The 22624-nt window shown below is 43.1% G+C and overlaps 1 protein-coding gene and 1 pseudogene across 3 annotated transcripts; both read right to left on the bottom strand.

The window, feature by feature from the left end:
* Window positions 1-6284: 6284 nt before the first annotated feature.
* On the bottom strand, window positions 6285-11371 carry LOC307031850 (E3 ubiquitin-protein ligase TRIM21-like; annotated as a pseudogene). The gene is made up of 7 exons (XR_013810625.1): window positions 11163-11371; window positions 8799-9269; window positions 8566-8661; window positions 8003-8236; window positions 7694-7838; window positions 7585-7611; window positions 6285-7489 (listed from the first exon to the last, which is right to left on the bottom strand). The product of XR_013810625.1 is annotated as an E3 ubiquitin-protein ligase TRIM21-like (transcript).
* A 2499-nt stretch (window positions 11372-13870) lies between these two features.
* On the bottom strand, window positions 13871-21188 carry LOC307031852 (uncharacterized protein). Of its 2 annotated transcripts, XM_079669323.1 has the most exons (7): window positions 19974-21188; window positions 19733-19864; window positions 18354-18449; window positions 18169-18272; window positions 17948-18056; window positions 17222-17366; window positions 13871-17029 (listed from the first exon to the last, which is right to left on the bottom strand). In XM_079669323.1, exons 2-7 carry the CDS (start codon window positions 19772-19774, stop codon window positions 16257-16259), a joined length of 1269 nt encoding a protein of 422 aa, XP_079525449.1. In that variant the 5' UTR covers window positions 19775-19864; window positions 19974-21188; the 3' UTR covers window positions 13871-16256. The 2 variants fall into 2 exon arrangements, with proteins under 2 accessions (XP_079525449.1, XP_079525450.1); XM_079669324.1 differs by lacking the exon at window positions 19974-21188 and having other exon boundaries at window positions 19733-19961.
* Between the last annotated feature and the right edge of the window lie 1436 nt (window positions 21189-22624).

Below are 22624 nucleotides of genomic sequence, written 5' to 3'. Positions count from 1 at the left end.
CCGGTCCGTTTTACATGTTGTATTAATAACCTCGATCTGCAATGGTAATGGTAACTAAATATGTAAAATAAATGTAGTGGATTAAAAAGTAAAAACTGGCCTATAAGTGTAGTGGATTGAAAGTAGCATAAAATGTAAATAATCAAGTTGTGTAAAAGCAACTACTGTGGTGATTGACATTATTCACCCACGGATCTATGGGTTGGGGTATTGTTCTGCACGAACATTAGAGCGAGCCGGACTTCCTGTTTCCGCCGGTCTTCGCTTCCCGGGCTTGTAGTGTTTACATGTGTTTGCAGATGTTTAATATAGCTTGTACCTTCGATACCCCGCCTCCGCATCTGCGGCTGCATGGTTCGCTCAGGCGGGGGCTCAGTTTGCCCTCCGCGGAGTGACTGATGACGAAGCACGCTATTTTCACGTCGTTTCGGGGCTGGGGAGCTCCACTGTGACCCGGACGGTGGGCTTTATTACATCTCCTCTTGCCCAGGATAAATATGCAGTGTTCAAGGCTTTCCTGCTAAAGACTTTCGAGCTGTCACGGTCGGAACGGGCCTGACGCCTGCTCGCTATTCATAGCCTGGGGGACAACAAAACTTCTGACCACATGGAAATGATGCTCAACCTGCTAGGTACGGAAGAGCCTAATTTTTGGTTCATAGAACTGTTTCTTCGGCACATGCAGCCGCATGTACAGACAGCGCTCGCTAACACGGCAATTACTGAGCCCCGCGCTTTGGCCGAAGAAGCCGACCGGTTCTTCCTGGCAACACAGCGTTTTACCCCGGAGGTGCTGGCCCCGACACACAGCGGCACCTTCCCTGGTACAGGCATGCCACCTAGCAGAAGCTCCGGGGCCGACGTCAGCAACTCCAGCCCTGGCCTGTGTTCTTACCATGCACACTACGGGGCGAAAGCGAAGATGTGCCGTCCCCTGCACCTACAAGGTAACGGGAAACGCCAAGGCCTGCGCTCGGTAGTGGCCGCGAGCGTGGGCACATCCAACCGGCTCCTGTTCATCAGGGACACCCTCTCTGGTCGCAGACTCCTTTGTGACACAGGAGCCCAGCGGAGCGTCCTGCCGGCTACCGTGGAGGATGCCGCCGGTGGAGGCCATGGCCCACCTTTAACGTCCGCTAACGACACCCCTATTCGCACCTATGGCACAAAGACAGTGGACCTGTGCTTCGAGGGTCAGCGGTTTAAGTGGGATTTCGTCACGGCTGACATCTCCTTCGCCCTCCTCGGCGCAGACTTCCTGTGAGCTCACGGGCTGCTGGTGGACGTCAAGAACAGACGCCTGGTGGATGCGCTGACGTTTGCCTCGTTCACGTTTACCCGCGGCGAGGCCTCATTCAGCGGGCTCTCCAGCTCACTCTCACAGGGCGACAAGTTCCAGCACCTTCTCAGTGAGTTTCCCGACTTGACACACCTTTTCCGCTGCCACTACCAAACACGGGGTAGAGCACCACATTGACACTGAAGGCCCCCCTGCCTACGCTAGGGCCCGGCGGCTCAACCCTGACATGCTGGCAGTCGCCAAGTCGGAGTTCGTCAACATGGAGCGTCTGGGCATCATCCGCCGCTCAGACAGCCCTTGGGCTTTGCCGCTTCACATGGTCCCTAAATCAGCCGGTGGCTGGCGACCGTGTAGTGACTACCACCGCCTTAACGACGCCACTACGCCAGACCACTACCCGGTCCCTCACATCCAGGACTTCTCTGCACACCTGGCGGGCAAGCTGGTTATCTCCAAGGTGGATCTGGTGCAGGGCTACCACCAGGTGCCGGTGCGCCCCTCGGACATCCCCAAAACTGCGGTGATTACACCGTTTGGGCTTTTCGAGTTCCTGCGTATGCCGTTTGGACTTAAGAACGCAGCTCAGTCCTTTCATCGGCTGATGGATTCAGCGCTCAGGGACATGCCATTCATATTCGTCTATTTAGATGACATCCTGGTTGCCAGCTCCTCCTCCGAAGCACACCAGGCACATCTCCGGGTCCTTTTCGCAAGGCTCAACCAACACGGCCTGATTATCAACCCGGCGAAGTGTCAGTTCGGGTTGTCCTCCATCCATTTTCTCGGGCACCTCATCAGCAAGGATGGGGCCGCCCCCCTCCCGTCGAAAGTGCATGCCTTTCCATGACCGCCTACAGCTCGGGCGCTCCGAGAGTTCCTCGGGATGGTGACGTTTTATCACCGGTTCATCCGCCGGGCAGCCCACACCATGCGCCCGCTGTACGAGGCCCTCAAGGACAAGTCCCCCGGCCAGGCCATAGACTGGACGGCTGAAAGGGAGGTCGCTTTCGACGCCACCAAAGCCGCCCTGAGCGAAGCCGCCATGTTGGCTCACCCGTCACACAGGGCCCCCATCGCTATCACCACCGACGCGTCTGACTACGCAGTGGGCGCTGTGCATGAACAGTGGGTCAACGGCGCCTGGCAACCGCTCGCCTTTTCAGCCGCAAGTTGACTCCCAGGAAGTGCAAGTACAGCGCTTTGGAAAAAGAACTCATTGGTCTCTATTTGGCAGTTCGCCACTTCCGTTTCCTGCTGGAAGGCCGGGAGTTTGCGGCGTTCGTGGATCGTAAGCCACTGACCTTCTGTATGTCCAAGGTGGCCGAGCCGTGGTCCGCCCGACAGCAACGCCAGCTTTCGTACATCTCCGAGTACACCATGGACATACAACACATCGCTGGCAAGGCTAACGTGGTCGCGGACTGCCTCTACAGAGCGGTCATCGGAGCTGTGCAGCTGGGCCTCGATTACCTCCGCATGGGCGCTGACCAGGCCTCTCACCACGGGGTCCAGACCCTCAAAGCCTCGGTCACGGGATTACGCCTGGAGGGGATCACGGTCGGTGACTCTGGCGCAAAGCTGTGGTGTGACGTCTCCACGGGCCAGCCTCGACCACTGGTCCCTGCAGCCTAGTGCCAACCCGTTTTTGAGGCGGTTCACAATCTTTCCCACCCCGGTATGAAGCCGTCCGTGAAGTTGTTGTCGCAGAAGTTGGTGTGGCAGGGGCTTAAGAAGGACGTAAGGTCCTGGGTCGACTCGTGCATGGCCTGTCAACGGGTAAAAGTCCACCGCCATACTAGGGCCCCTTTTGAACTTTTTGCGGTTCCTGAGAGGAGGTTTGACCATGTCAATGTCGACCTCGTGGGTCCGCTTCCCTCATCTCACGGTTTCACCTACCTGTTTAGGATGATGGACAGGACGACTCGCTGGCCCGAGGCCGTTCCCCTCGCCTCGACGTCAGCTTCTGACGTCGCCCGCGCTTTCATCGGCACGTGGGTGGCACGCTTTGGGACCCCGTCTGACCTCTCCTCTGACCGCGGTTCTCAGTTCACCTCGGAGCTGTGGAATGCTGTTGCTGTGGGTTTCGGGGTCAAACTGCACCGCACCACCGCATATCACCCCCAGGCTAACGGATTGTGTGAGCGGTTTCACCGGTCCATGAAGGCGTCACTGCGTGCCGGCTTGACCGATGGCAACTGGGTGGATAAGCTCCCGTGGGCAGTGTTGGGTGTAACGCGTTACAAAAGTAACGGAGTTACAGTAATATATTACTTTTTGCTGTAACGAAGTAATGTAACGCATTACTAATGAAATGTGGGTAATATATTACCCGTTACAATGCTCAGTAACGCAGTTACAACACATTTTAACCCGAAATTAAATGGTGTTTTGTTTTTTAAGAATGTACTAACATAGCGTACATTCCGACACCGGACAAATTGTGCGGGTAGATTAGTAAACCTGGTGTTTACCCTTCAGGCTTCGCGTCGAGATCTTCGGGGAAGTTGAACGTTATGCAACCATTCAAAAAAGAGAACGTAGCGAAAAATACAAACAACAAATTGTGTCAGGTGCGCGTGACCTGCTCCGCTGCGCGTGCATCATTTCCAAAGTGCTTCCACAGCAGTGAAACACATCTGATCTGTGGATAATCATTTATACGAAAATGGTTAAAGCAACCATCACTAAGCGCCAGCAACACTGCATCTACTGCAGACAGTAGCAACAGGTTAGATGCCGACATCACGTTACCCTCCGTTGTCGACACTAGCTTACTCCCGCCTGACTCGCCGGCCCCGGAGCAGCAGTCTTCGTCGCCCGAAACTACGCCGCCCCTCTGCGGCCCGCAGGTGCCAGGTATATTTAAACAACTACCCGCCTGTACAGTGGGGTAAGGCGGTCATTTTGCAGCTTGTGGTATAAAAATAGACAATGGCTAGAATATTCATGTGAAAATAGTACCATATTCTGACATGCCTGTAAAAATGTTGGGTCAAAAATAATGCATACAATAGCACAGATGCCTTCACCACGAATGGCTACAAAAATATCTCATATCCCAAGCTTATTATCAACGAGCTGATGTTGCAGCTGAAATGTTCTCCAGGTCACAAAGCCAACCTCACATGATGATGTGATACCAGTTTTCAAGCACAGTAAATATTCTCTTCCCAGCGTATATGATAGGACCAAGGTGATGATGTAGTAGGCTACATGGTTTTAATAATACTTTTGCCTTTCAATGTTTGCCATTTCAAACCATGAGCATGGTTTAAATAATATTTGCCTTGATTTACAATATGTTAACCTTCATTATAGTCCTTGACAGCGGTCTGTACTGCTGTATTAACAACGTGTCACATGTTAAGAATTTACAATCAGAATGGAGTATTCAACTAAGCCGTGTAATACAAGTTGTTAGTAGCCTTAAGGGCATACACAGTTGTTATGCTATACCACATTGCCCTTCACTGGATGCATACTGAGCTGCACTAAACTACATTTTAGCATTTAAAATACCTAGCTATTCTTTTGCGGTTATTTTGGTGAAAGTAACTAAAAAGTAACTAAAGTAGTGTAACTCATTACATTTCAGAGACAGTAATATTGTAATGTAACTTATTACTTTCAAAAGAGAGTAATAAGTAATATGTAATATATTACATTTTGGAAGTAACTTGCCCAACACTGCCCATGGGTTATGCTCGGCCTCAGGTGTGCCCTCCCTGCTGGAGACCGCCGGGACATTCACGCCCGTCCCCAAGTCGCAGCACAGCAACCCAGCTTTCCGGGTGTCCCCCGGATTACGGTCGGCGGATTTCGCTTTTATTCGCCACGACGCCCACCGCGGTCCCCTGCGGCCCCCTTACGGCGGTCCGTTCAGGGTCATACGTGACGGGGACAAGAGCCTGGTGGTGGACATTGGTGGCAGGCCTGAGACTGTGTCCGTTGATCGGATTAAGCCTACTCACGTGGACGTTTCCAAGCCGTTGGAGTTGGCTCTGCCCCCACGTCGGGGCCGCCCTCCCATGGCCTGCCCCCCGCCCCTTGTGGGGATGCCCTCGCCCTCGTTGGCGCCCCTGCCCTCGCCTTTGGCCCTGCCCTCCTCGGCCCCTGTGGTCTGTACACGCCGGGGTCGGGTGGTACTTCCTCCGAGGCATGGGGATTTTGACTATGGGTGAATACTGGGGGGGCTTGTGTGGTGATTGACATTATTCACCCACGGATCTATGGGTTGGGGTATTGTTCTGCGCGGACATTAGAGCGAGCCGGACTTCCGGTTTCCGCCGGTCTTCGCTTCCCGGGCTTGTAGTGTTTACATGTGTTTGCAGACGCTTCATAAAAGTATAGCTTGTACCTTCGATACCCCAGCCTCCGACTCCCATCTCTCACCACACTACATGTTTTACTTGTAGGGTAGGTAAGAATGGAGAAACCAGCTCGAGTGCGCTAGAATTTGAAAACAAATCTGCCTCTACCTTCAGACTTCCTTACAGAGCCCCTCCTCCAACACACACCAACGCGCACATGACCAATGAGGGCACAAGATAAGTTTGTGCACAGATGGAAGGCTGACAGGCAGGTAGGCCATCCAGTTACTTTAGCGGGGCCGGCTCAGATGATTGGTCGTGCTTTTTACAGCGCCACGGCTTCCACAGATTACATTTTTTAATGTATTTATTGTCAAAGCAATTAATATATTCATTGCTGTCGGGATGTTAAGAGCATTCCATGGAATATAACAAAAAGGGTTTCTGAAGTGAATTACCTACCCCATCTTTAAGTACAGTACTTGCATTGCAAATGTGACTTAAAGTACAAAAATGGAAAGGCTAATTCGAAAAATGAATCAGGAGATTTCCTGTCTTACAACATTGTTTCCTTTTTTGTGAAACAGGAAATATCACAGAAAAGGAAAAGAGAAACTTGATTTGTTATCAATAGTTGACTTTTATTTATGTCATAATTAAAACATATTTTATTACAGTATATGTTGTAAATATTCAGGGTACATTTTATGAAGACACAAATTTGATATTTCCAGCCCAGTAAAATAATCCCCCCTCTCCACCCAATTAAAGAAAGTACAATTTTAAAAAATCATTGATTGTAATTAAGTTGAATAAATCTTACACTATCATTTTTAACAATTTGGTCATAAAACAGTGTTAAATCTTTGAATGCATTTAGCCTGTATAATGGCTGTATATGAAAATGTCCCCATTCAGTAGCTCATAAAGCCAAGCTACTGGTATTAAGCTAAAGCTTTGTTGAAGGTTGTATATGATAAAGTATGAAAAAAATTAATATAATAAATAAAGACACTCAGTATTTTGTGGTCTCTTCAATGACACCACCACCTACTACGCTACCCTAATGCTCTTGGGAAATGTAGCTGAACGAGCATCCCCTAATCTTGCATTATTATTCCCAAAGGCTTGTTTTCAGCACACCGTTTTGCCGACTCATCATTTATAGTTCCAACTACAATTTCACAAACCATTTTATAAATTCTAATCCTACAAATTCTTCATAACTCCGCTATTGATTAATTATTGCAAATTCAACAAGCTTCGATGGGGAAGGATTGACCAAACTTCCAGAAAAAGACAACATTTTAACTGCTAGTCTTGCACTTTCTTCACGTTTCATGTTTCACAGCAGAAATGATCAAAGGACCAGAGTTTTTCTCGTCATGTTTTACATGAGGACTGAAATAGGGGAAGAGCTCTTCACCGAATGAACACTGAGTAAATGAGTGGATGTGATATTGGGCTTTGATATCGTAGAAGGACACAAGACCTTCCTCGTAGTCAACGAACACCCCAACTTTCTTAGGTTTCTCTTCCAGCGAAAGACGAACTGGCGGCGCTGTCAGGGCTGCGTACTTATCGTCCTCGTAATGTACCGTGACCCAGTAGCCGTTTTCTGGGTTCAGCAGGAGTTCTCCCTTGCGGTTTGCATCGCCCCTTGCCACACCGAGGTCCCACCCCGACTTGTTGGTCACCTCGACCTCCCAGAAAGACTTCCCAGAGGTCAACCTGTTGAGCCCCAGGATGCTGCCGAAAATATCAAACCTCTCCGGAGCATCATCTACTTCCTGTTCGTCCCCATCATCTTTCACTTCCTTCCCATCATCAGAAAGAACAAGGCGTCGGTGCGCGGTGGCTGGATCCAGCTTTACATCCACTGTTAACAACAAATTGGAGTTCATTAAAAGATCTGATCACAGAAGTGTATTATTGTAAAGGTATTGTCAGGAAGAAGCTGATCAAATCCCTTACCTGTAAACTTTGGAACTCTTTCAAGTTCTGTGAAGTAAAGAAATCGTTTTAGATCAATTTAGTCAACATTTTAGATCTTAACATTCATGATCATGATTTTAACTTTTACCAATGGAGGTCAGCTTGTCCAGTTGCTGTTGAACTTGTTCCAACATGGCTGTTGTGGTCTTTCTCATGGTGCCAAAAGACACTGATGTGTCAAACTCTACCTTCGTTGAGTCTTTGAAGTCCAAGTCTTGAAGAGATGGGTAACTCTGAGACAAAGAAAGAGGAATAGTGTTGGGATTTACCAACAGACATACAGAGAATAAGATCAAATCATTCAAGCCACAGTAGCTGGACTGTAGTTGTAGCTCCTCATAAGACATGTACACAAATGACCCCACTGTATTACACAAACAAGGTCCATTCCTCTCACCTGAAGGAAAAGGATGTGATCCTCAAGCGCAGATATATCGTCCTGCTCAGAGACCGTTTTCTCAAGTTCTCTAATCTCTTTTTTCAACTCATCTTTGATGTATTTTGCATCTTCCTCCATAACCTCCCTTCTGTCCTTTAGTGGCTTAAGAGTCGCAGCTTGGGCTTCCTCCACAATGGCAATCACAGCTAGGAACACAGCGTCAATATCCCACCACTCATTCTCCATTTGGTCCTGAAATTATTCAGGGTTAGAATTTATTTGGATTGCTTCAACACTGGTCACAGTTTAACTAAATCTGGAGAGAGCAATTCTGGCACTGGTTGGGTGTTTTAGAGCTGAACCAATAGCCTAGATGGGTAAGCTGTAAATAAAGGTAAATATTTATAGCAACTGGCCGAAGTACCAGCATTTTAATTTGCTTGGGAAACACATACCACACTATGTTTCCACTTAAATGTCATACTGTTTGGGAACTTGCTCAGCCAGTTTTGAAGACTGGTCTGATTGGTTTTCTATCCAAGTTAACACAAGGAAGCTAACATTTGTCTCTTGCAGCTTACCTTGCAGCTCTTTAGAGATGTATTAATCTCATCCACTCGTGTTTTTCTCTTCTTAATCTTCTCTTGCAAGTCTGCCTTTCTGTTGTCAAGTTTGACCTGTAGTAAACACAAAAAAGCAAGTCAATACCCCAGCAAACCCTGCCTTTGTGTACCTTCTTAAAGTGTGTTTGCATATTGATTTGCACAACATGGATTCAAGCTAAAATATAGCACTGTCAAGACTTTAAATTCACCTTCTTCTTGTCCCATTCCTGTTCAGTAGACACAACCTCCTCCTGATCTTCTTCCAAACAGCGTACACAAATGCATTTCTCCTTCTTTCTGCTGTACAGCTCCAAGGGCCGTCCATGCTTCAGACAGGCCCTCTCATCCAGGTTTTCGACAGGTTGCACCAACTTGTGGCCCTTCAACCTTTCAGTTGAAGAATGATTCTCAAGGTGGGCCAAACAATACGACGTCTTTCTTTTTCACCTGCTCGACAATGCTTCTCAGGACGATGTTCGAATTTGGGGTTTTCATCAGATGCTGCTTGCATAGTGGGCACGCTTGAACACTGAGGCTAAAGTTACGTTGCAAACATTCCTTACAAAAAGAGTGGCCACAAGCTGTAGTGACGGGATCCTCAAATAGATCTAGGCAGATGGAGCATTGCAATTGCTTCTCCAGTGAGGGGATGGGTGCTGCTGGAGCGGAGGCCATATCTGCTTAAAGACAAAATCAAGAAGTTATTATAAGTATAATAAATCCCACTTCATTATTTTGTTGTTGGAATTTTTGTTTTGCTTCGTCCTCATACCTTGAATACTTAAGAACTTAAAGGTCCCATGTCATGGCCATTTGTACTGATCATAATTCCATTGTTGAGGTCTGCTAGAATATATTTATATTGTGCAATTTTCCCAAATCACTCTGGTTTCTCATACAGCATCTCTGTAAACTACGTGTATTCACTGAATTTCACTCTCTGCCTTTAACGGCTCGTTGTAGCTCCAATAGCTCCAGCCCCCACCCTCCCTGTGAGCACAGTGTGCTCTGATTGGTTGGGACGTTGTGGATCGCGCTGAGCTCCTTGGAGGTGTGGTTTCCTTGTTTAGCGAAACACAGCGAAACACAGCCAAACTCATCCTGAGCACACACAAAGTCACAGCCGAAGTAAAAACAATAAGTGTGGCTTGATATTGAGTAAGAAATAGGTTGATAAACGCTGTGAGAATGGGTCTGCAGAGAGAATTTCGCCGCGATCCCAACTGTCTGTTATCAGCCTGCAGCCAGAGAGGAGAGATCACCAGAGCTGCATGCACTGAGTGTGTGTGTGAGGAAGTCCGTGGATTGGTCAATTTGGAGCAATCAGCGGGGGCTTAACGTAACGGCTCCGCGGACTTAACGTAACGGCTCCACGGATTGGTCCATTTGGTTCCGGGTAACGCATGACATCATGAGTTACCCGGAAGAATCAATGGGCAGTGACATATCTCCAACGAGGCGTTTTGGGGAGATATTTTCTGTGTTAGAGTTTTACTCGCTACAGGGTGTACTTTGAGGGTTTTGACTCTGCAGACCGTTTACATGCATAAGAACCTTCATAACACACAAGGGGACGGATAATAAACGGAAAAGCATGACATGGGACCTTTAAGGCAAAGAGACGTGTGTACATTTTGTCCAACATTGGGTATTGTTGCCAGATGACAGGATAATCATAAATGCAAAAACATAGCATACATGGAGATAAGTGAAAGAGTAACTTCGTAGTATTTGCATCTCATTTTCCAGCCACATCAGGCCTATATACTGTAGCTTGCAGCAACCACACCCCTACAGTTCCTGTTAGTACTAGAGTGAATGGGATTGAGCAACTTTTCCTTTGTAAAAGGAACATTTGCTATTTGCTCTATGTTCAACATGTTTGCTCTTGATTTATTCTGTAAGTCTTGGCTTAATAAAAGCTCCTAATTAACTCAAAGAGATTTAACACGCATATGAACCTCAATACGAGCGTTACTCTACCATTGACCTACTTTTAGGTATCCTTGGTATGGTATATTCTGGTAGGTCCTGCTGATCCATTGAGATTTTGAAATATTATAGCGGGAGGGTGTTTCATTATTGAGCAAAAGATCTACAAAACATTTTTAGAAAAGCCACTATAGCTTTTGATTAATTCCAATATTGACACCACTGCAGTTTAACTCTGTTGCATGCTGTTGTATCTTTGTTATAACTAATTATTGTAAGCATCATTCCTTTTCTGAACAGCAAGAACACATACAAAAACATTCTAATTCTACCTCAAAGGTATTACAGGTGACACCCTCTAGGTATATAAGCCTCATGTGTGTGGGTGTGTGAGCGGGTTAGATCACAAAAGCAAAAAGCATCCGGACTTACGGAACAAACGATTGCAGTAAGATAATACCGTGTCTAAAACACAGCAGGTGAACACACTGTAATTTAATGTTGCAAGTGCTTGAGATTATATAGTAGTATCAGTAAAAAGGTTAACAGAACATTAACATGGTAATCTAACATGTTCTGGTACTACCTTTAAAACTAACCATTCATAGAAAGTAATTTGATGTAGTAGATTGTGATATTACCTTTCAGCTATTGAAATGCTGTGTATCTCGTAGGTGTCTGCCTCTTTCTCTCTCCACTCGCACCTGGTGTGTGTGTGTGTGTGTGTGTGTGTGTGTGTGTGTGTGTGTGTGTGTGTGTGTGTGTGTGTGTGTGTGTGTGTGTGTGTGTGTGTGTGTGTGTGTGTGTGTGTGTGTGTCCTTCCTCTTGGCCGTCCTTACTCTACTGCTAAGTTTCGTTTCTGTTTAAAGGTTCCATCAGCTACTTCCTTCTCTCAAAGAGGCATGTGGGTGTGAACATGAGCAACCAAATCATCTGTTTGTCTGCGGAAGAATGAGTTCCCTTTTTGGAAAGTGCAAATATCAGATCAAATATTGGACTTGCCTTTGAAAAAGTAAAAGGTTTTAGTCTCTGAGGCTCAAGATTGACTGGTAGACTGAAAGTTATTCAATTCCATAAGGTTCATAATCAATGTTTTGAGGGAAAAGAGTAACAAAAGAAAAGCATAAATAGAGTTTTATTAATTTATCCAAAGGAATATAAAAAAGGAAAAACATTAAACATTGCATTGCACCGCATTATCCACAAATCACATCATTCACCCAGGCATACATTACATTCAGACAATACAAGCTGTTGTGTACACCCTGGATCAAGTTCAGTTCTTGTTTTGATGTTGTTTCCGAGGTTTCCTGCGCTGTAGAAAGAATTATTCATATTTTATTTGCTCAATATTCTTGTTTTAAAGAAAAGGGCTTAACATTTAAACAGGGAATACATTTAAATTAATCTGTTGACACCTTCGGAAATATGCGTATTAGCTTTCTGGTGGATCGTTAGTTAAGGAGATTCATACCATTGTCACACATGTCTGTTAATTATGTCTATGACCGTTAGCCAGTTATCCTAGCTTAGCACAAGGACTGTAAACCCTGGGAAACAGCTAGCGTGAGGGTGGGGGTATTAGCAACACATGATAAACATGTTAAATATTAAGCTGATGAGAATAGGTAGATTTTGTTACATTTTGTTTATTTATAGGAACACCTATCAGTGCTGGGAAGGAACAATACAATTACTAACAAAGCACGTTTATACTAATAAAGGACTGGCTTATCTAAAGCCAGTTGAGTTGCACTTGAAATGTTTTGGCTCTATGAAACCTGATGTACTTATATGTTTCTGTTTTCTTCTAGTTTGTATCTTCTTGGTCGAGTGCACTTATTGTAAGTCGCTTTGGATAAAAGCGTCAGATAAATGTAATGTAAAAGGAGGGCTGTCCTGTTGGACTGTCATTTCCTGAACACTCATAAACTCAGGTACGCCTGATAAAGCAAATGTTTACTCATCAAAATGTAGCTGCAACTCCAAAAAATGGCAACGAAAAAACAAGAGAATCTTAGTAATAATGCAACTACACACTATTCTCCTGAAGGAAGTAAAACATGTTTATAGAATGATGTAATAATGAAAGAAAACTGCTTTTGTCATGCATTGTGCTGTTGTGAAATCAGTTATGATAATGATTACACATTCATCCAAGCTCTGTTGGTGCACATTTTTCATGTGAATTAGCTATTCTCTATTGTCCTGTTCTTTTATTCCAGGAAAGCCAAACAACTTCTTTTTTTATTTTTTATTTATTTATTTATTTATTCTACTAATTCAGCCAAAAAAGAAAAAAGTATAATTCATACACACAAAGATAAACAAAATTAGTAGAAGCGGGAGGGCTGAAGCATGGAGCTTATGGGAAGTAGCCCTCATAACATTGGCATTGTTGCGTCAAAAACATATAGAAATTAAGGAGTATAAAGAAAAACTAGGGAAAAAATAAATAAATGTATATATATATGAAAACTAGATATAAGGTCATTTTCTGCATATGTCAATAGCAGTTTTAAACAACTTCTAGGTTTAACTATTTATTAAAAGAGAGCAAAATATATATTTTCACTTGGCCAAAGGTCAAAGAAATCACAGGCTGCAGAGCTGTAATCTGTAACTCTATTTCCGGAAAGAAGCATTGAACCTCGTGCGGTCATACATTTTTATTATTCAGGCCTCTGCCCGTACATTTATGTATTATTATAAAAAACTTTCTTCTATGACTTTTCCCTTTGTTTCGTATCCAACCCATCAGAACCTGGGATTGGTGATTGTGTCTATTTATTCCATAGTCATAGCAACATCTCATGAGCACAATAAGCATATAATAATGTAGTAATAAGAATCCATCTTTTAATGTTATATAACAATAGACTCCACAGTGACCTACTCTAAACAATAAACAGTGTTTGTTATAATGACCGATGGAAACACAGATTAAAGTAGCTTGAAGTTAAAAATAGTTTTTTTTGGATGCTATTCTGCTCCTGCTAATGTTAGCTGTAACTTCAAAAATGTACCTGAAAACTAGAAGAGAGTCCATTTATGACAGTTAGCAGGAGACGACCACAATGCTGACTCATACCGAAAGGGGATAGCCTACAACCTGTTTGAATTGACCGAAGTGAACAAACTGTTACTGATTATTCAAGGCTTAGGAAATTATTAATTTTTTTTTATTATTATTTTTTTTTATTTATTCTACTAAAATCATAGAAAAACAAAAACGTATAATTCATACACACAAATGAACAAAATTAGTAGAAGCGGGAGGGCTGAAGCATAGCTTATGGGAGTAGCCCTCCCGTGCATCATCATTAGCATCAATATAATAATGGCATTATTTAGTCAAAAACGTATAGAAATTGAGGAATACAAAGAAATAAAGAAAACTAATGAAAACTGCAAAAAAATTAAAAAATAAAATAAAAGTTAGGGCAAGAAAAAAGTAAATGCATATATAAGTAATACTGGGAATATCCAATACCTGTTAGCTGGAGTAATCTTAAAATATAATTGTGTTTACTTTAGTTTTGAAATGTTGATGACTATTGATACTTGAAAGGTCTGGGTGAAGTCCATTCCATGTTCTAACTCCGATTATGGATCAGCTGTGTGATTTGATGGTTGTTCTACAGGGCTTGCTACACAACCAGTTAGGATGCCTGGTTGGGTATTTACTGACTGTGGTTTGGAACCGCTTTTGAATGTTAGTAGGCATTTTATTATGGAAAATGTTGTGCATAATCATTACTGTTTTAAGCTTAACTATATCAACACATTTGAATAGATTAAGTTTTTTAAATATGGGAGTTGTGTGTTCATATTTACCAACACCACAGACGATTCGTAATACTTTTTTTTTAGATGTTATTATTTTTTGTAGATTTGTTGAGTACGTGTTTCCCCATATTTCGGAGCAGTAATAAGTAAGTCAGTAAGTAAGAGAGAAATAGACTGTTATAAAGAGTTCTGAGTATTTTTTCCTCGAGAATGTTCTTAGTATGATACAAAATACCTATTGATTTTGACAGTTTAGTTTGTACATAGTTTATATGGTGCTTCCAGTTGAGTTTTTCATCAACAATGAGTCCTAAAAATGTACATGCACCAACTTTCTCTATCTCAGTATTGCAAATCCGTATAATACAGTCATTTCTACTCTCAGACTTTGTATTGAATAACATGTCATTTGTTTTGGCCACATTAAGGGATAATTTATTAACGGCAAACCATGAAGCCCGCAAAAGCTGCACCGCATTTCGAGTCGGTTGTGATTTATAAAGGGAAACCGGCGTAGGAAGTGCCATACGCACTTCCCTCGCCGGTACGCAATGTTGTGTGAATCGGAAAATGTCTGTTCCTATTTTTTTGCTTTGTACTACGTAAGCAACCTTCCCACGTGAATCCTACGCACGGCGTTATAAATGAGGCCCCTGGTAATGTGATTGATGTGGTGATTGCATTTGAGCTGACTGTCGAAGATGACTGAGGTTGCGGATGTGAGGGGGGGGAGATAGAGTGTGGCTGTCAATGGTGAAGTCAAAATTCTGGATGGCTTTGATATGGGATGGGGGGCCGATGATGATGATGTTTGGCACTGTTCAGTTGGAGATAGTTTGTTTGCATCCATGCTTTTATTTCTGAGAGACATTTGGTGAGAGTTGAGTCGAGTGTGTTGTGGGGGGGATGGTTTTTGTTGAGATATAAAGTTGGATGTCATCGGCGTTGCAGTGAAATTGAAGGTTGTGGCGACTAATGATTTTGCCAAGGGGGAGCATGTAGAGGATGAAGAGAAGGGGGCCAAGCACCGAACCCCGGGGGACGCCTTGGGACAGAGGAGCAGTGGAGGAGGTTGTTGATGAGGTAGGATTTCAGCCAGGAGAGTGCAGTGTCTGTGATGTCGAGTGATGATTTTGATCGGAAACCGGATTGAAATGGCTCAAAGAGGTCATTGGAGCTGAGGAGGGATTTAAGTTGTGAGGCAATGACATGTTCAAGTATTTTTGACAGAAAGGGGAGATTTGAGATGGGCCGGAAGTTAGACATGATGTCAGGTGTGAGTCCAGGTCTTTTGAGAATGGATGTGACAGCAGCCAGTTTGAGAGGGGGGGAAACTGATCCAGATCTGAGGGAGGAGTTAATAATGGTGACGATGAGTTGGGAAATGGCAGAGAGGCTCTCTTTAACAAATTTGGACGGCATTGGGTCAAGTGTGCAGGTGGAGTTATTTCCAGTCATGAAGTTGGACAGTTGCATGGGGGTCACAGGGGAGAAGTGGGACAGGGGCTGTGAGGTGAAGGGGGGGTAGCCAGGAGAGGAGGTGGGGGGTGCTGATGAGGGTGTCAGATTGCTGTAAATGTTGCTGATTTTGGTTTGGAAAAATGAAAGGAAGCAGTTGCACTGTTCGGTGGTGAAGGACGAGGTGGCATTGTCACAGGGTTTGAGAAGTTTGCTGATGGTGGAGAAGAGACGCTTGGGGTTGCTGGAGCCAGAGTGAACGAGTTGTGAGTAGTAATTAGGAGTGTATGAAAGAGACATTTTTCTGTTTTTGTGGGGGCCAGTTCATTGAGACAGAAGGAGAGGGTGCTGTTATAATAGTCCACAAGTTCAGATGGGTTTTCAGAAAGTGGGGGGGGGGGGGGGGAGACAGACATCTTGCAGGTAATGGAGGCAGTGATTGCTGAAGGTGAGATGGATTTGAGGTTTCTGTAGGTTATTGTACGTTTTTAATTTTGGGCGGGGATGGGGATGTCAATGTCCATGATGATGGCCAGGTGATCAGAGATGTGGAGATTGAGGCTGGACAGATGATGGATGGTGAGACCAGTGGAGCAGAACAAGTCCAGGATGTGACCACGGCTGTGTGTTGGGAAGTTGACGTGTTGAGAGAAGTTGCAGCAGTGAAGGGTTTCCTTAAATTCAGAGGCATCTTTGCAGGTCGGGTCGTCAACATGAATGTTAAAATCACCTAAGAGGAGAACAGATGGGGATATGGCAGAAAGCTGAGTGAGAATGTCAGAGAGGTCGGAGAGAAAGGAGGGGTTTGGCTTCGGGGGAAGGTAGATGATGGCTGTGACCAGGGGAGTGGGACCAGAGAGTTTAAAGATCAGGTGTTCAAATGAAGAGACATCAGGGATGGGGATTTTGGTAGTTTTTATTTCCTTTCTGATAATAGCAGCTATACCACCACCCCGCCTATGTGGGCGAGGTTTGTCAATGTATGTGAATCCTGCTGGGGTGATTTGATTTAAAAAAAAATTGGCCTGGGGTTTTTGCCACGTTTCGGTCAGATACAGAAAGTCCAGGTTACTGTATTTAATGAATTCATTCAGAATGGGGATTTTTTCCCATTTGTGGATGGAGCGTGTGTTAAGCAGGGCTGCTCTGAGGTGACGTTGCATTGGGAGGGGTTGTGTGGACCGGGGGAGTGGAAGGAGATTGGTCAGATTCACGTGTTTGTTGTGATTGCGTAGTGTGGGCGTGCAACTCTTCTTGGATTCTGTGGAAAGAGAAATAGTGTTATGTGATATGCAATTGGCAATGGATAGGTTTTTGCTTTAAATTGAACGCATGTAGAGTAAGAAAAACATCTTCATTCAGATTGATTCCCGAGAAGTCTTGTTTTATTATTTTACGAAACACAAAGAAAGCAGTGGTGCTTGAGTTGTCATGTTTAACATCAAGAACATACCAACAGAAGAGAGTTTTTCCAGTTCCTGGTGAATTTGTTCCATCATGCTCGATATTGTAGCTCTCAGTGGCCCAAAGGAGAATGAAGTGTCAACAGTTAAATGTTTCCAATCTCGAGATTCATCCAGGCCTGTTTTAGGAAGATCCTGTGGGATAAATGTCACATTCTCAGTATAAACCTTTTAGTGTCCCCTGGATCTGGATATTGTTCGTGCATTCTGACATCTAGCATTATAGAGGCCAAATTACTTGTTTTGTCACGGTATGTGTAGGAAGCAGGACCCCAAATGCAGATTAAAGTGGCAAAAAATAACTCCTTTATTTCAAGGCTAAACTATTTACAAAAACTGAACAGAACACTCACTGCAGACCAAGTCATTAAACAAGACGAACCGACAAAGACAGACAGAAAACCCAGAACTTAAATACACACAAGACTAATCACACAACAAGACACAGGTGAGGAGGGAGGAGAAAACACAGGGGCCACAGGTGAACATAATCAGACAATTAGACACACCAGGGAAACTAACAACAGGAGGAAAAACACAGGGAAAAGGACCAGACAATAAACAGGAGGAAAACATGACAGGGAGAACAACAAAAAACCCAAACCTAGACATAGAAACGTGACATAACCTAAACATACAAAATTACAAACGTGACATAACCCTAGAAGTGTGACATGTTTAATGATGGAAAAATGCCAAAAGTGTGGATGTCTTACCTGCAAGTCGGAATTTTCTTCCAACTCATCAATGGTCTTCCTGATTTTGTCAATTTCCTTCTGCAGCTTCTTGACCTGAACTGTTCCTTCTCTACTCACTCTCTTTCTCCTAAAAATAACATACAGTAACAATAAGCAGTTTCATTTATTTGTTCATTGATGACATTAACATTGGTGCAGTTAATGTCATAAATCACTGCGATATTTACTGAGCCACCCACCTCTCCTCCAGAGGTTGAAGGGCCTCCTGCCGAGAGTCCTCCACAACTCTCATCACCTCTGAGAAAACGCTGTTGATCTCCAGACATTCGGCATCCAAGCCGCCCTGAAAAGAGTAACGGATGATGAGGATGTTGAAAAAAACCTTATTTAAAGGAGAAAATGTAAATAATCTGCTCCGGCTCACCTTGCAGGCTTTTATAGATGATGTGACTTCAGAAATCTTCTGTTCTCTTGTCTGAATTTTCTGCTGTAAATCAGCCCTTATCATGTCTTGCCTCATCTTGAGTAAAGACAAAGTACTTTTATTAGAATGTCATATATGGTCAATACAAGCTGAGGGGAGCATAACTTCCATTTAAACTAGAGATGTCCCGATCCGATCACGTGATCGGGGATCGGAGCCGATCACGTGATTTTCAAAAGATCGGAATCAGGAGGAAATAAATCGGGGATCGGGATTTTTTTTTTTTTTTTTTTTTATAAATACTTTTTTTTTTTTTTTGTATTCAATGTTACAAAACAAAAATGACCATGTTCAAGTTTTAAAGACATCCTGAGGCCTTAGTTTTGGTTTCAAATTACACAACATCATGTATGTGTTGCTTCTTTGGGGCTTGTTTTCATAGACCTATTTCTCTCAAATCTGGCAACAGAGTGGGCAGGGCGCAGTGTCTAATTGTAGCAGTAGGCTAACGAGTACTGATAAGCTTTATTTTGTTTTGATCCAATGCTGCACAACTGAACTGATCCAATGCTGCTGTGAAAGAAAGAAGCTATATCCATGTTGGATAGAATATCCAATTTAAATAAAAAAAATAACCTTAAGGGACAACTTGAATGCTTTTTTTCCTCTTAATGCATTGCATAAAGATCGGATCGGGAAAAATCGGTATCGGCAAATTGTCAGAATAAAATGATCGGAATCGGATCGGGAGCAAAAAAAGGTGATCGGGACATCCCTAATTTAAACCCATCCGAAGCTCGGGGGACAATGCCTTAAAACAACAAATATGCACCTGCTGGTGGCACTAGAAGATGGGAACTGGGAAACACCCATGGCCCAAGAATATAACATCTAGTGACCAGAAATGTCTTGAATAGCAATTTAGCCAATGTATCTTGTAGATGTTTTAAAACTGGACGAGTAATCCTTGATATCATGGCACTAAAAGTGATGACTATGCTACATTATTTAAACAGGTATTCTTTCAAATGGCCAGTAGGGGGGGACAACAAAGGTTGGAAGCCTATGAGTTTGAAACAATTGAGCTACTGAGCAGCTGTCATATGAATACACGGCTCAAACACTGACTACTTTCACTTCTTATATACCAGATATGGATAGCATTACATCAAAAGTCAAAGTTCTACCAAAGGCCGTAGGATTCTTCCTGTGGGCACCGTGGATATCAGTACCACATTTCATGGAGCTTCATTTGAGAGTAGTTGAAATATCTAAGACCAGACCATAGTGGTGAACCAACAGACCTAACAATAGGCAAACATGTCATACATACTGCTAGGTTTATCTAATTAAACATTGTATAATTTAAAGTTAAGTACCTTTTGTGGTTTTTGAGCCTCCCTCTCTTTCTCCATCTCCATCTTCTTCTCCCTCTCTCTCTCTCTCTCCTTTAATTGGAAAGCTGTTTCCTGAGCTGTGGTTGTTGGAAGTTCCCAGTAGAACTGCCCCACCTAAAGGAGTAAGGCACATAGTGCAAGCTAGACCCCAATATAGTAACATGTCAGGCTGAAATGGATCTATTAAAGAAGGTACATTTAAAAGACATGAGACCTGTTGTACCTGCTATGCACCGGTGAAGAAATCGAGCACTCTACAGTACAAACGTTGTTGGTGTTTTGATGAGTTTCGCTGTGGTAGGGGGGAGTCAAAGTTTTGTCTATTTTGATTGATGGTCCACTGTCAGCATTTGTATACTTGTCACCTTTGAATCCGAATAGTTCACTCTCAAGGATACGCATTCCCTTTGATGCGCATCCCTCGATCCCCAGGTGATTCTTCAGACCCTGGGAGGAGGTGACTGTGGGCCATCCGCAGAGTCCGCATATCTGCACGCTCTTGTCTGATGTGCTGGTTATCTTTAGAGGTCACACACAAACAATGAACTTACTCCACATTTATAGAAGTGACAATTGCTTCTCAACATCTTCGGGAACAATGTAAAGCTAAGGTGATATGATAATTATTCTCACGGTCCACAATAGTGTCATTCTTAATTGTGGTTTGAACCAAGACATCGTGTTTGTCATTATTTTTACTAAAAGTCAAAGTTTATTTGTTTTTATAATGTATAGGAACTCATAATTTATACATTTGCTAGGATTTACCTCCTTCTGGACTGGAGTAATTGAGCTATCTACTGTTGGAAGATGTAATCAGGACCACTCACTATGACTCGCGTATGCATGCACATGCACGGTTGTGGCATGACCACCAAAACAGAAACATATGGACACAAGATGTGTGCAAATGTATTTATTATCCTATCCATTTGAACATGATTTAAGTAGGTGGTGGACCTAACCTCCTCTTGGGGGGTCCGGGGGCATGCTCCCCCGCGAAGATTTATTTTTTTAATATTAAAGTTGAAAGCATCGATCTGGTGCACTTTGAAAACAACATGAAGAGATCTATGGATACATCTCTCTACACCCATATGAAACAGAACTGGAAGCAGATTTACTATTTATTTATGGATATTTTACAAATCACTCCCCTTTTAAACTGTATTCTTGTTTATTAATAACTACTTTTTTTTACTGTCATATAGTATTTTATACCTGTTTTTCATTTATTCTCTTATTTTTTATAACTATAATCATCATATAAGGTGTGCCTTTACCTCACTGTGCTGAGGCTATCAGAGCCGCTCAGTCTTTCAGAGAGAGCTCTCTAAAGCTCTCCCCCCTGCGGCCGCTTACACAGTAAATTCCAATGTTGATAAAAGCTGTATACGTTTTTGGGGAGTTTGATTTATTTTAAATTAACACAAATACAAAATTGAAACTATAATTGCACACTAAAACCATTATTTAAAAAAAGAACTATTTCACATAAACCTCTGGTTTTTACTGGGGCTGGGGCAGTTCACTTGGTTTTGGGGGGGTGCGCAATAATATATGGACGCTGTACGCAATATGCATAGTTCTGTTAGTATGAAATAATAAGATGTACTTTGTTGATCCAAAATCGGGAAATTGTACATATTAATAATATATAATAATATATAATATATCATAATATAAATATTCTTTTTAATTTCTAAATTAATTTTTTCAATTTTGGCGCCTCTCATTGATTGAAGCGCCCTTAGCATTCGCCTAAACTGCCTATTCCAAGGGACGATCCTGTAGTCATTTGGTAATCTGATTTGTTCCCTCTCAGGGATAATCATTGCCATCGGTCTGCATCCCATCTTCCCCTGGTGAATCCTCAGACCCCGGTAGGTGGTGACTTTGGACCATCCACAGTGGCAAACCTGCACGCTGGACATCTGTAGAGGTCATACACAGACATTAGGAAAGGACGTGCTCCACATAGAAGCAACACATGCCACCCAAGATGTTCAGAGTTCACAGGAGGCCTCTGCTTTGTATTTATTAACACTTATTTGCATTTTAGGCAAATCACTTTTTTCCTTAGATTGAAAGTAAATAAAGATTTGTACTTTTGTTTTATGCCAAAACTTAATTGTTATGGGACATTTCAAGAAGAAATTAAAACCCAATTTTAATATCTTAATTGTCACCAGATGAGTCCCCAAAAGTCATTATTGATGTGATTAAAGATGTGTAGGACTGAGATTAGACGGTGATTAGTTGCCCTCTAGTGGTACTCTACAGTACTTCGTGTTATATTGACTGATTATTGTAAAAAACATGTATAAGTAATCTAAAATAGCGTAGATACAGCATATAAGGGATAATTATCTATTAGTATGGAGAGAGAGAGAGAGAGAGAGAGAGAGAGAGAGAGAGAGAGAGAGAGAAAGAGAGAGAGAGAGAGAGAGAGAGAAAAAGAGACAGAGAGAGAGAGAGAGAGAGAGAGAGAGAGAGAGAGAGAGAGAGAGAGACAGTCTGCAATGTAATATATGAATTAAAAATGAATCTGTATTCCTTGTAAAAAACAAATAAAAACATGTTGTTGCTGTTCAAATTCTTAGCAGTTTGTTTGTGTATGTATTTGTGTATAGATGTTGCAACTATACAGAGCTTTGGCAATACTGTATGCAGGGGTTAAATTGGCACACGTTCACTAAGCCGAAAAAAAACTATATCCGGTCACAGAGCTCTGCTATTTTAAAGTAAAGTCAACAAATATTGAGCCTAAATATAGTCTATATTAATAAGAACGAGAAAAGTTTTAACAATATCGTTTATGACAAACATATGAGAATGTGCGAGGGTGATGATGACATCAGAGCATCGTCTTAT

This window comes from Notothenia rossii (assembly GCF_949606895.1).
Source record: "Notothenia rossii genome assembly, chromosome: 3".
In the NCBI taxonomy this organism is placed as follows: Eukaryota; Metazoa; Chordata; class Actinopteri; order Perciformes; family Nototheniidae; genus Notothenia; species Notothenia rossii.
This window is presented reverse-complemented; position numbering and strand designations above follow the sequence as displayed.